This window comes from Paroedura picta, chromosome 6, assembly GCF_049243985.1.
Source record: "Paroedura picta isolate Pp20150507F chromosome 6, Ppicta_v3.0, whole genome shotgun sequence".
Classification (NCBI taxonomy): domain Eukaryota; kingdom Metazoa; phylum Chordata; class Lepidosauria; order Squamata; family Gekkonidae; genus Paroedura; species Paroedura picta.
In genome coordinates this window covers 18,435,086-18,447,237 of record NC_135374.1, presented here as the reverse complement: position 1 = coordinate 18,447,237, position 12,152 = coordinate 18,435,086, and the positions used below count along the sequence as shown (strand labels likewise).

The following is a 12,152-nucleotide window of genomic DNA, read 5'->3' as shown; positions in this document are numbered from 1 at the left end:
GTGGCGGGATACAAATTGAAATAATAAATCAGTAAATATCACCATATTTCAATTTCTGTGTTTTGCAGGTGATGGAAATCAAAGGGCAGATGATCCATGTCCCAGAATCCAGCTCCATCCTGTTTTTGGGATCCCCTTGTGTGGACAAGCTAGATGAACTGATGGGCCGAGGACTCCACCTTTCTGACATCCCGATCCATGACGCGACCCGTGACGTCATCCTTGTTGGGGAGCAGGCCAAGGCCCAGGACGGCTTGAAGAAGCGGATGGACAAACTGAAGGCCACGTTGGAACGAACGCACCAGGCTCTGGAAGAGGAGAAGAAGAAGACGGTGGACCTCCTCATTTCCATCTTCCCAGAAGAAGTGGCTCAGCAGCTGTGGCAAGGGCATCAAGTCCAGGCCAGGAAGTTTGACGACGTGACCATGCTGTTCTCGGACATTGTTGGCTTCACGGCGGTCTGCGCTCAATGCACCCCCATGCAGGTGATCAGCATGCTCAATGAGCTCTACACACGATTTGACCACCAGTGTGGATTCCTTGATATCTATAAGGTAACTTATTTCTTCACCTACTTATTTCTACACCTAAACTCTGCAAAATGTGATATAGGTATTCATGTAAAAAAAAAAAATAAACAAAAGGTTTAGTGTATAGGAAACTGTGATCCCATGGGTATATAGTGGTTGCCATTGATTTTACTTTTGACTAGTGCTCGCACTAGGATTAAAAGTGTGGAGATTTCTACTCAGCACCAGAAGAAAGATGGAATGGAGTAATATAGTGACCCTGGTCCATGATGTGCTCTGCGTGGAAGTCAGTGTTGCAAATTCCTCTTGTTAACCAAAGAGAGCAATCCTATACATGTTTGCTGGGCAATAAATTTGCCTGCAAAGTACTTCCTTTGATGTAAACTCTCATAGGATCAGTATTTAAATAATCTTTGTCCTAGGAAAGAATTCATTTGGTGAATGGATCATTCGTGGAAACAAGTATAGAACCTCTTTTTATTTTTGACTTCTTTAGTTGCTCGCTGATACATTTCTAAGCAGTCTGCAGAGATCTATTACAACTATGCTCTATTCAGGACTCAGTGGCTGGGAAAATCCTTGCCTGGATTTTCGTGGGTGCAAGGAGGGTGATTTTTGCTAGTTTCCCCCCTTCTGCAGGAGACATGTAATTCCTCCCAAACTATTCCTGGGGATGGAGTCTCCCAGCCCCCAGGAGCAGCGTGTCATGGGCTATTTTGGGTTGCCTTGGTGGGGGGAAATTCAGTGAAAATAATCTGCCCTCTTTGTGTCTGCATTAGCCTTAAGGTAACCTTCACGTTCAGAGGCAGTGAACCACTGATTCCCAGTGCCGGGAGGCAACATCAGGGGAAGGTCTCCACCTCTATGCCCTGCTGTTGAATTTAAAGAGAGATTATGTAGCCACTGTAAGAAAGGATTATGTGCCAGATCGACTAGTGGCCTGATCCAGCAGGCCTCTTCTTACGTTCTAAGCAGGAAGCAAGTTAGTGCTGCGCTTCACACAGAGAAGATTTAAGATGTACAAACAGGCCCTCTCTTTTTGTTCTGACACCTCGTCATTGTCAGACTTTTTGTTCTGCTCATTTTCTTCCTCTTTGCATTTATCCCTTTTATGCACGATTGAGGCACAAGCCTCAGTGGAAGAACAGGTGTTCATTTTGCCGGAAAGACTGGGTGTGAAGAAACAGAAAGCGATGCAAAGATAAAGGCCCAGGGGTTCAATTCGCGGAGAGAAGAAGCTAAATTGAAACAGGGATTTGGGCTCCAGCGCAGTGGGATTGAAGTGCACCGTACCGTCTCCGAGATGAGATCGCTTTGCAGCTTTGCATCCAGGCTGCTGTTGGGCCGATTTGGCACCGCCATGCAGTGTGAACTCGGGCCTTTCTGTGAGATTGCTTTTGGCTTCTCTGTATGGTACACCGCAAGCACTGGAGTGCAACAAATCTTTGTGCCTTGCAGCCGCCTTCAGCTTTTTTGTTTCCGTGTATCTTTTTCTCCTGACGACAGTAACCACAAGCATGACTCGAACATGCCCCTTTGGCAGCTTTAATCCCACAAGGCTGACTGAACACTGAGAGCTTCAGAGATCTGTGTGGCCCTTTCCCATAGAGCCGCCTGTCTTGGGGGGACAGAGTAAGGGAATGGGGGGGTTTGGACTGAGGGGCGCTGTGAGAGAGTATCAGTTATTTTATATGTAGAGGGGGAGAGCCACTTTATTTATATGTAGTAAGAAGAAGGAGGAGAAGGAGAAGAAGAAGAGTTGGTTCTTATATGCCACATTTCTCTACCCAAAGGAGGCTCAAAGCGGCTTACATTCACCTTCCCTTTCCTCTCCCCACAACAGACACCCTGCGAGGTGGGTGAGGCTGAGAGAGCCCTGATATCACTGCCCAGTCAGAACAGTTTTATCAGTGCCGTGGCAAGCCCAGGGTCACCCAGCTGGCTGTATGTGGGGGAGTGCAGAATCAAACCCAGGATGCCAGATTAGAAGTCTGCACTTCTAACCACTACACCAACTGGCTAACGACTGCACCAACTGTCACCCTTGAGGCTGTGCTTGCCATCAACAATGCTTAAAGAAGCTTCTGAGGTAAAATGACGAAAGCCATGACAACATCGTAAGACAACATAAAATGAGAGAGAAAGACCGACAGAGAATTGTTTGAACATTGAATTAAAAAAAAAAACCCTTTCAAAGCTGTGAATAAAACAGCTGATAAAACATGAGGCTAAAATGGTTCAAGTCCAGCTTTAATGAAGCAGATAAGAACACTCCTGGGCATGTTAAACAGCTGCAGTTGAGGGTTATTATACTAAACAAAGTGCCAGGGGTGAATAGCAGAGTTCTTGCTTTGTTTTCCTTTCAGAGCCAGTGTGGTATAAAACGTGTTCTGCTAGGACTAGGGAGAGTTTGGTTCACATTTGTGCTTGGTCAAGTCACTCTCTCCCAGACTTTTCTTCCTCAGAATCGCTGTGAGGAAAAAATGGGGTAGAATAATTATGTGGTGCTTCCCTGAGATGTTTGTCCGAAGGGCAAGATGAAAATGGTATAGGTATGTAGGTATTAACATCAGTCAGTTGGATGAGTATTATGTGAAATACATATAGTCAGCTTAACCTATCTCACAAAGGGGTTGTAAGGGTGAAGCAGAAGAAGAGAAGAAGAGTTGGTTTTTATACCCTGCTTTTCACTGCCCGTAGGAGTTTCAAAGAGGCGTATAATCGCCTTCCCTTACCCTCCCCACACCAGACACCTTATGAATAAGGTGAGGCTGAGAGGGCTCTGATAGGACTACTCTGTGAGAACAGCTTTAACAGGACTGTGATTAGCCCAAGGTCATCCAGCTGGCTGCATATAGAAGAGCAGGAAATCAAACTTGGCTCATCGGATTAGAAGTCACTGCTCCTAACCACTACACCAAGCTGGATGATATATATATTTATTTTGTTATGTCTTTAGAAATATTTTATGCCACCTCAACAGGAATCTGCCTAAGGTGGATTACAGACTAAAAGTAATAAAAACAAACCATTAAAAGATATTAATCAAAATGCAACTGTAGGAGAAAATGCCCTGAACCCCTTAGAGCAGGGGTAGTTAACCTGTGGTCCTCTAGATTCCGTGGACTACAATTCCCATGAGCCCCTGCCAGTGTTTGCTGGCAGGGGCTCATGGGAATTGTAGTCCACGAACATCTGGAGGACCACAGGTTGACTACCCCTGCCTTAGAGAAAGTACAGGATGAAAATATAGAGGATTTAATATATATTGACTTCCAGTGTCTATCCCAGCAGGATAGAGGGGAAACTCCTCCCATATCACATAACATACATTTTCCTAACTAGGGTTGCTCACTCCAGTGTGCTTTGGCCACTTTGGCGAGCACCAAAGCCCGAGGCAGACAGCGCCGCAGAGGGGAGGGGCGACATCAGCCGGCGCGCTGCTGCCACCCCTCTTCTTCACACCATGGTGCTGGCCGCCTTGGCCTTCTTTGCTTGCTGAAGCGGCTGAATCGCACTGGAGCGTAAAACCCTATTTCTAACCCTGGCTCCACAGTACCATGTTTAAAAATAAATTACAAAAAAATCATCCCAGCTGTGCAGTGAGACGTAATTGAGAGGGATTGGAATGTGCTTGCATGATAAGCCAAAATACATGCCGAATTCTGGCAGGATCAGGACTCAGAAGGTGACATTCTCTGAAGTCTCTGAAGAAATTCCAAACTTCTGGCCATAGCTTGGGGCAGCTTGAGAAGTGAAGCCCACCCAAACTGTTTGGCATGAAAATGCTAGAGAGCAGTGAGGGTGGTGTTTACCAGCCTTGGAAGCACAAATAGGGACCCTCCAAAGTTTGACAGGGACTGCTGCTTTCCAATAACAGAGCTCCCATTCATCACAATGGGACTGAGGTCTATATCAGTATATAGACCTCATGTAGGTTTTATGGTTTGGGACAGAAAGTGTGTAATTGTGAAAGAGTTTTGCTGCTGGGCATGGTGGGTAAGCGAGCTTAGTCAGTCACTGGCCAGGGGGCTTTACTTTGTCCTCCATTCCTCTGTATTGTTTTTTTGTTTGATTGCTGCAAAGGGTAGAAAAATTGGGAATTCCACTTTCACATAGACCGTTTATGCACTGGAGGTTTCATGCCGGGTTGCAGGCTGGAGTTTTAGTCGTGGCAGGTTGCCCCACTTCTTCCTGCACCCACATGGGGAGCATTTTGGCCTGATGCACCTCATCCACCCCCTATTTGTGCTCCTGCATGGGAGCTGGGGCCGTGAAGTTTCCAGTACATGAATGGTCATAGTGTCTTTGTTAGCGGGTTTTTCCTGCTGTCTGCTTGCTTGGTGGCTTCCCTTCCTTTCAATTTTCATTTTATTTCAACCTCCTCCCTCCACTTTGGGTTGCAGTAAGATGAGGAATTTCTCTTTGGGCCTTGAGGGAGGGCTGTTGTGGCACCCAGACTAAGTAAGGGGAATGGTGGGGCAGGTTTGGGATCCTCCTTGCCCTTGCTTGCCTGCCTGCCTCTGTATAGTTGGTCCTTTGGGTTCTGAAACGTGAGAGTCAGCCAAAGACCATGGACTCTGCTCTCCTCCATGGGTGTTAATGCTAAGTGCTCATCCTCTAGTGCTAAGTGTCCTCTCTGTGCTTTGCCTGCCAGCAAAGGGCCTTGCTGCTTGAGCTTCAGGGAAGGGGGGTATATGAATATATTAAATAAAGAAATAAATAAGTCAGCACAGCAGGGAACTCTGTGTTGTGTGCCCTAACTACTGAGTTATTAGATGTCTTGATTGAAGTTTTTGTAGGGTATTGGGGGGGGGGTTGTGATCATGTGCTGGGGAGGAGGCTTGATCACCCCTATAGTAGGCACCCTGAGATCTTCTGAGCCTAACTGGCATGGCTGCAGGTGGAGGCAACTTGTTTTTTTCAGTCCAGTTGATGCCTACTGAGCAGCCCTGAATATCTGTGTAGGACACTGGGCCAGTAAAGCTGTGAAAAACTGACAAATGAGACAATAAATCTGGATAAATAAGTTTTCTCTGCAAAACTTTCCTGTGAAGCCAGTAGGTGTTTCTATAAAACAACCCTTCTTAACTTTTTTACCATTGAGTAACCCCTGAAACATTCTCCAGGCTTCGAGAAACCCCTGAAGTGGTAGAATCGTGCAGAATATAGTTGGGGAGCATAGCTCTGGACACGCCCACCTGGGGCCCCACCCCCTCCAGGCCCATCATTGGCCATTTTTTGAAGGGGGGAGTCGACATGACCATATATGGTCATATCATCCACTAAATGTTTAACAGATTTTTAAAATATTTAATGAATTAACTCCCACCCATTCAAGAAATCCTTCTAGGGCCATCAAGAACCCACAGGGTTTCATGAAACCAGGGGTAGTCAAACTGCACCCCTCCAGATGTCCATGGACTACAGTTCCCAGCATTCGCTGGCAGGGGCTCATGGGAATTGTAGTCCATGGACATCTGGAGGGCCGCAGTTTGACTACCCCTGCATGAAACCCTGGCTGAGAAAGCCTGCCGTAGAAAATCCTGTTTGGTTTTTAAGCAATGTTCTGGACACCAGAGTGCTTTTCGGTTATTTCAAAGATGGATGCATCTTTGTATATAGTGCCGAAGAAAAGGGCGTCTCTGAATACAAAATTGTGTTAAGCAAGATGTGTGTATGTGTGTGTGCATGTGTGTCTGAAATAAAGGTTAAAGGTGAAGAAACGTTCACATTCTGGTTTGCAGGTCCTGAAAGATTTGCTGGCATGGAGGTGGTTCGCCTTTTAGTTTCCTGCTGGTAAATTACACATTAAAAGGCATCTAAAAATACTTCCCTGATGTTACTTTCCTATGCAAGCAATTGGTGTGGTTGCTATAGAGATATTAGATGATCACAAAGGAGATGGTTTGTGTGATAGCAAAGGGGGAGGGAAAACCATTTATGAACCACAATCCGCACTATTAAAAAAAATTAAGGAACAGAGCATTAATGCTTATTAATGCTTATTAAAGGGAAACATATGCTTAAGCCATTGCGTTTAGAGGGCCTTAAAATTATAACTCCAGTTCTGTGGAGCAGTTCTGGACCATAATATGGCTTCAAGTGAGAGGTGAAACTACTTGCATATTGTGTGTATATGTGTGTGTGTTTTAAAATATTGTGTGCAGGGTTCTGCAGATCCTCTGGGGAGCATTTTTTTGTCAGTTGCAAAACTGTTCACTTATTCATTCAAATTACCCTGGCTGGTATCATCTCATAGTCCAATTTGATTGGGAGCAATGTCATCTTGTTCTCTGCCTGACACATGATTACGTGAGGACATATGATTAATCCAGCATCAGTGAAGGGCAAAATAATAGTGTAAAAGCAGGCAAAGCCAAGAAAAAGAGAGTCTTTTGAAAACGCAAATATTTGCACCATCTAAACTCTTTTAATGCTTTTTTTTTTTTTGCTGTCATGTCACAGCTGATTTATGGTAACCCCATAGAGTTTTCAAGGAAAGACACATATTGGGTGGTTTGCCTGCCTCTGTGCCATGATCCTGGCATTCCTTGATGATTTGCCATCCAAATACTGACCAGGGCCAACTATGCTTAGCTTCTAAAATTGGGTGGCCTGAGTAGCCAAGTACAAATTGCTCAAGACTACGAAACTTTGTTCAAATCCTTGGTCAGCTACATTGTCAAGGGATGACAAATCCCTCATTGCAGGGTTGTTCTTAGCATACAGCAGGATAATTGGTCCCATTGGCCCCTGAGTCCCCCCCTCCCATGGGAACCACCACTGACATGTCCATCCTATAGGGCTATCAGTATGTTACAGTTAAAATTGGATGTTCTCACCATGTTTGTTCCATCATGTTACTGTTCTCCTGTTATTACTCTTTCACTATTGTTCAAGTTATCATGCTATCTGTACTGTTTTTATTCCAGTTCCACATAAACCACCCTGAGCTCAGCGGAGGGTGGTATATAAATATAATAAATAAATAATGTTTTGGATTCTCCCCCAATTGTGGCAGAAGAATAGCAAGAGGCAGGTGGAATGGATGCTAAGCAAATAGGCTTGAGGAAGAGGCAAATCTTCTGCCAGGAGGAATCCAAAAGATGCAGCAGACATGATCAAAACAGCTTCCTTTGTTTACTTGACTGTCTATCTTGCACATGCTTGAGAGATAAAGTTGTGAAAGCTGAACCTTTCCCATGGCCTTCCCATACAACAGGGACAAATAATTCACGATGCTGTTATGCCATTCCATCCAATTCTGTGCATGCTAATTCCAAGGCCCACAGTTTTCAGGTGCTCGCACTTCTGTAAGTGTGGGAACAATCCCAAGCACATCTACTCAGAATCAGGTCCCATTTTATTCAATGGGGCTTATTCTCATGAACTAATTTTAGGATTACAACCTTTGTAGAGGATTCTAGCCCAAGTCTGCCATGATATATACACTTGGATGGAAAGGTTGAATTACATGTAATGCTGGAGATTTATGATCACATTTCCGGGTATATTACTATAACTTTAAAAAGCAGTCATGGGGCTGGGCTGCAGATCTGGTTTGGACCAGGACTGAGTGGGTTAACCATTTCCACTTAGTTGTTTTCTTTAAAGAAATTGTCTTAATCCTTGAAGAATCACAGGGGCAGTACCAGCACACAACTTTCCCCTCCATTCTACGGCTGGTTAGAGTTTTACATATCCCTGCTTCCCTATCAGAAAATTGCATGGGAGACGGTTAAACCCCCAGCACTCCTCACAGTGGCTCCACAACACTGAAAAAAATGTCAGGAGATCGGATCTCCCTCCTAACATGCAGTTCCAGAGCATTCCATTAAAATTATTTTTGATAATATATAATTTCTAGTTGGGGGAAGTGACAAAATGTCAATTTTGCTATCAGGCAGAGAGAGTACATGGCAAGATGTGATTGCATCTCTCTGTTCCCTTGAAAATAGCTGTCTTTGGCTTGCTACATTGTTCTCATCCGAATTTCCCTTTATCCTGGATACTCAGGGGCATCCTGCCCTGACTGCTAAGCGGGAGCTAAAGAAACAACTCGGAATAAGAACCTTTCTGGGTTTGCCAACATGAAGCATCATTTTTTAAAAATCATTTTTAAATGCCCTTAAGTCTGGTGAGAGCAATTTCTGTGTAATTAGACTCTTGGGGAAGAAACTGAGATTTGCTGGAAAGGCAAGCTTTAGAAGAGCATGCATTGAGCAGATGGACAGATTACCTTTTGGAATCTCTTCCCATCCCCTTGGAATGGTGTTCTGCCAGCTGGGAGCTGCTCACATTGTTCGTTTTCAAAAGGAGACTCACAAGCAAACGTAGCATTGTTACAGTACCTGTAGCTTGAGGCTAGCACAGAGTTGGACATGGCAAGAAACGCAGGACTAAGGGAAATTTAATTCCGAAATGTAATGGGAATGGGAATTGAGAATCAGGTTGCATTGGGTGTTAACTACTGTTTTACACTAGTGTTTTTCTCCTCAATCGTTTCTCCAGAATTCATTTCAACTGATGCTTTAAGCCCATGGGTAGTCAAACTGCGGCCCTCCAGATGTCCGTGCATTCGCTGGCAGGGGCTTCTGGGAATTGTAGTCCACGGACATCTGGAGGGCTGCAGTTTGACTACCCCTGCTTTAGCCACATGTACAGAAATATAGCAAATAGCTGGCTTTGGAAGCATGGCCACTGTACCTTGTGTCTAATCTTTTTTATTGAATTGTCGAAGGCTTTCACAGCCAGAGTCAACTGGTTGTTGGGGGATTTCTGGGCCGTGTGGCCATGGTCTGAGTAAATGCTCGTGTTATCAGTTCATCAAAGGTATTAAGAACCATTTGATATACCCAGATCTATGGCTGACAAGAAGCTTCAGTCAAAATTTGCTTCCTGGGGAACATAAAACTGTAATGCGAGTGTTTACAAATGTACTTTTGTCATGTTCCTGCTTTATGGTATTTGGCGCACGTTTATCTTCAGCGGATACCTGACAAGCATACCATACACAGCGACGTAAGAAATATCAGTAGCAGCACACAGTCCATTAAAAAAAAAAGCAAACAAAAAGCACAGCCAAAGTCAGAGCTCCGTTCTGCTTTCCTAACAGAAATGTGGGTATGGGTTTCTGTTTGTATGATTATGAGTATTAATATGGCTTCCTAGGCCTATGGCTGGATATTATTGCTAGTATAACTATAACCAAGTGTGGGAGAGAATATAATTAGAACTGACTGTGCTTGAGAATGTGAAGCGTAATTGAGGGCGAGTGGCTATAAAAGAGAATGTGGGTAAATTAGTATGAAGTTTTTTAGTTTCTGTGAGTTTAATTGATTGTGACTAACAGCTGATTTGCAAGAGCTAAATACTCCCCCAAGTAATTCTCATGACTGGGTTGCTCATATTGCGTAGCATGAATGGAAGGGGCCGTGGATGTTTCTTTTTTCGGTTTCATGGATGGCCATAGTCCTTGGCCCACTTCATTTTCGTTGCCACTAAATGTTAAAATATAGATGATGATGACAACTTAGATTCTGAATGACTGTGATTTTCAAAAACCCTAATAACTTCCCTGGTGAGGCATGTGCCCAGATTTAAATGATTCTCAAGAAGTTCAGTATATCTCATCTGTGCTATATGCCCTTCTTATGCGAAAGCCATTTTTTATATTCATAACCAGTTGTTACAACAATGACATTGAAAAATGGACTTATTTTAGAAGGAACAACTGGGAATGGAGAAAGAGAAGATAGTGTGAAACTAAATGTAAGAAGAAGATTTGGTTTTTATAATCTGCTTTTTGCTACCTGAAGGAGTCTCAAGAGCTCCGAGGCGGTACGGCGGAGGCCAGGGCCGTGCTGCTGCTGCGACCACCTAGGAAAGGCCAAATGACCCCTCGAGGGGTCGCAACCCCCGGGTTGAGAACCACTGGATTAGTGGTTAAGAGCAGCAGCCTGTAATCTGGAGAACCAGGTTTTATTCCTCATGCCTCCACATGCAGCCAGCTGGGTGATCTTAGAATCATAGAATCATAGAGTTGGAAGGGGCCATACAGGCCATCTAGTCCAACCCCCTGATCAACGCAGGATCAGCCCAGAGCATCCTAAAACATCCAAGAAAAGTGTGTATCCAGCCTTTGCTTGAAGACTGCCAGTGAGGGGGAGCTCACCATCTTGGGCTAGTTCTCTCAGAGCTCTCTCAACCCCACCTAGCTCACAGGGTGTCTGTTTGAGCCTCCTTTGGGTAGTAAAAAGCAGGGTACAAAAACTCAGCTCTCTAAATCGGGGATCATCAACCCCCGGTTCGCAGCCCACTGCCAGGCCACGAGAAACTTGGCAGCGGGCCACAGCTCCCTCTCTCCACCCCCCCTGCAGCGAGAAGCTCACCTAGCCGTGAGCAACTCAGCCGCCGAAGCAGCCAATTAGCTTGCGGCCCGGCGAGCTTCTTGCTGCGGGGGGGGGGGCAGGGAGAGGGAAGCATGGCCACCAGCATGCAGCCCCATGCAAACGTTCATGCACAGAGCAGCCACGCACGCACGTTTGTGACCCCGGCGGTCGCCCTCTCCCCCCACTCCTTGATAACGGGCTGCAACCAAAAAAAGGTTGCGGACCACTGCTCTAAATAATTGAAAAGCATTGGCGATTGAGCTCAGGAGTGAGCCCTCGCCTCCCAAGTGGCAGCAGTCCTTTTGGAGGCTTGTGTACAACATTGTCATCAGGGTTCGGCATCTTTTGCCATGAGAGGGACATGGAGGATCATGGAGATCCTTATAGTGTCCTTCCAGCATTGGCTAATAAGCAATCTACCTGCAACTAAAAGAAAATCCATTAGCAATTCTTGTCTACATTGGGAGTTTTCATTAAGATATCTGTTGAGCAGGGACAATTCAGCGGCATATTTTATTTGTTTCCAGGCGATTTTAACAGTTTCTATAAATACCAAAAGAGCCTCCTGTGGCGCAGAGTGGTAAGGCAGCTGTCTGAAAGCTTTGCCCATGAGGCTGGGAGTTCGATCCCAGCAGCCGGCTCAAGGTTGACTCAGCCTTCCATCCTTCCGAGGTCGGTAAAATGAGTACCCAGCTTGCTGGGGGGTAAACGGTAATGACTGGGGAAGGCACTGGCAAACCACCCCATATTGAGTCTGCCATGAAAACGCTGGAGGGCGTCACCCCAAGGGTCAGACATGACTCGGTGCTTGCACAGGGGATACCTTTACCTTTACCTTTATAAATACCAACTTCCAAAATTTTTCAATAGAGAGCTAATCCACACAGGATCTGTCAACTAGGGCAGTGATATGGCAGAGAATTTGGGTTGGCAGGTGTTTGCTACCAAATTGAATGGGGAATTCTTCTAAGGAAAGAGGCCTCTGCCTAGTTGTAACAGGAAGAATTTCCAAGAATACATGTGTGAGATAGAGCTTCAGTCACCTCAGAAAGGAAGGTAGAAAATTGTGACAGAAGCTGAGACTTTCCATTTTCTAAGAATCAGGGGAGCTCAGGTGAACTCCAAACATAAAAATCTAAGGAAGACAACAGTGTTTTAAGATAAACATAAACGAGAAACCTCTCTGCTAAAATAAGAAATGTAACATCTAACTGAATTAGTACTGAAC

The 12,152-nt window shown here is 45.0% G+C and overlaps 1 protein-coding gene across 2 annotated transcripts in view; it reads left to right on the top strand.

Annotated features, from left to right (window-relative positions):
- Positions 1-12,152, top strand: part of GUCY1A2 (guanylate cyclase 1 soluble subunit alpha 2) — a 205,551-nt gene that overhangs the window by 80,798 nt on the left and 112,601 nt on the right. For both annotated transcript variants that reach the window (XM_077341568.1, XM_077341569.1), the window contains one exon: positions 69-554. In XM_077341568.1, the coding sequence (XP_077197683.1) occupies positions 69-554 (486 nt within the window). The remainder of the gene's footprint in view (positions 1-68; positions 555-12,152) is intronic.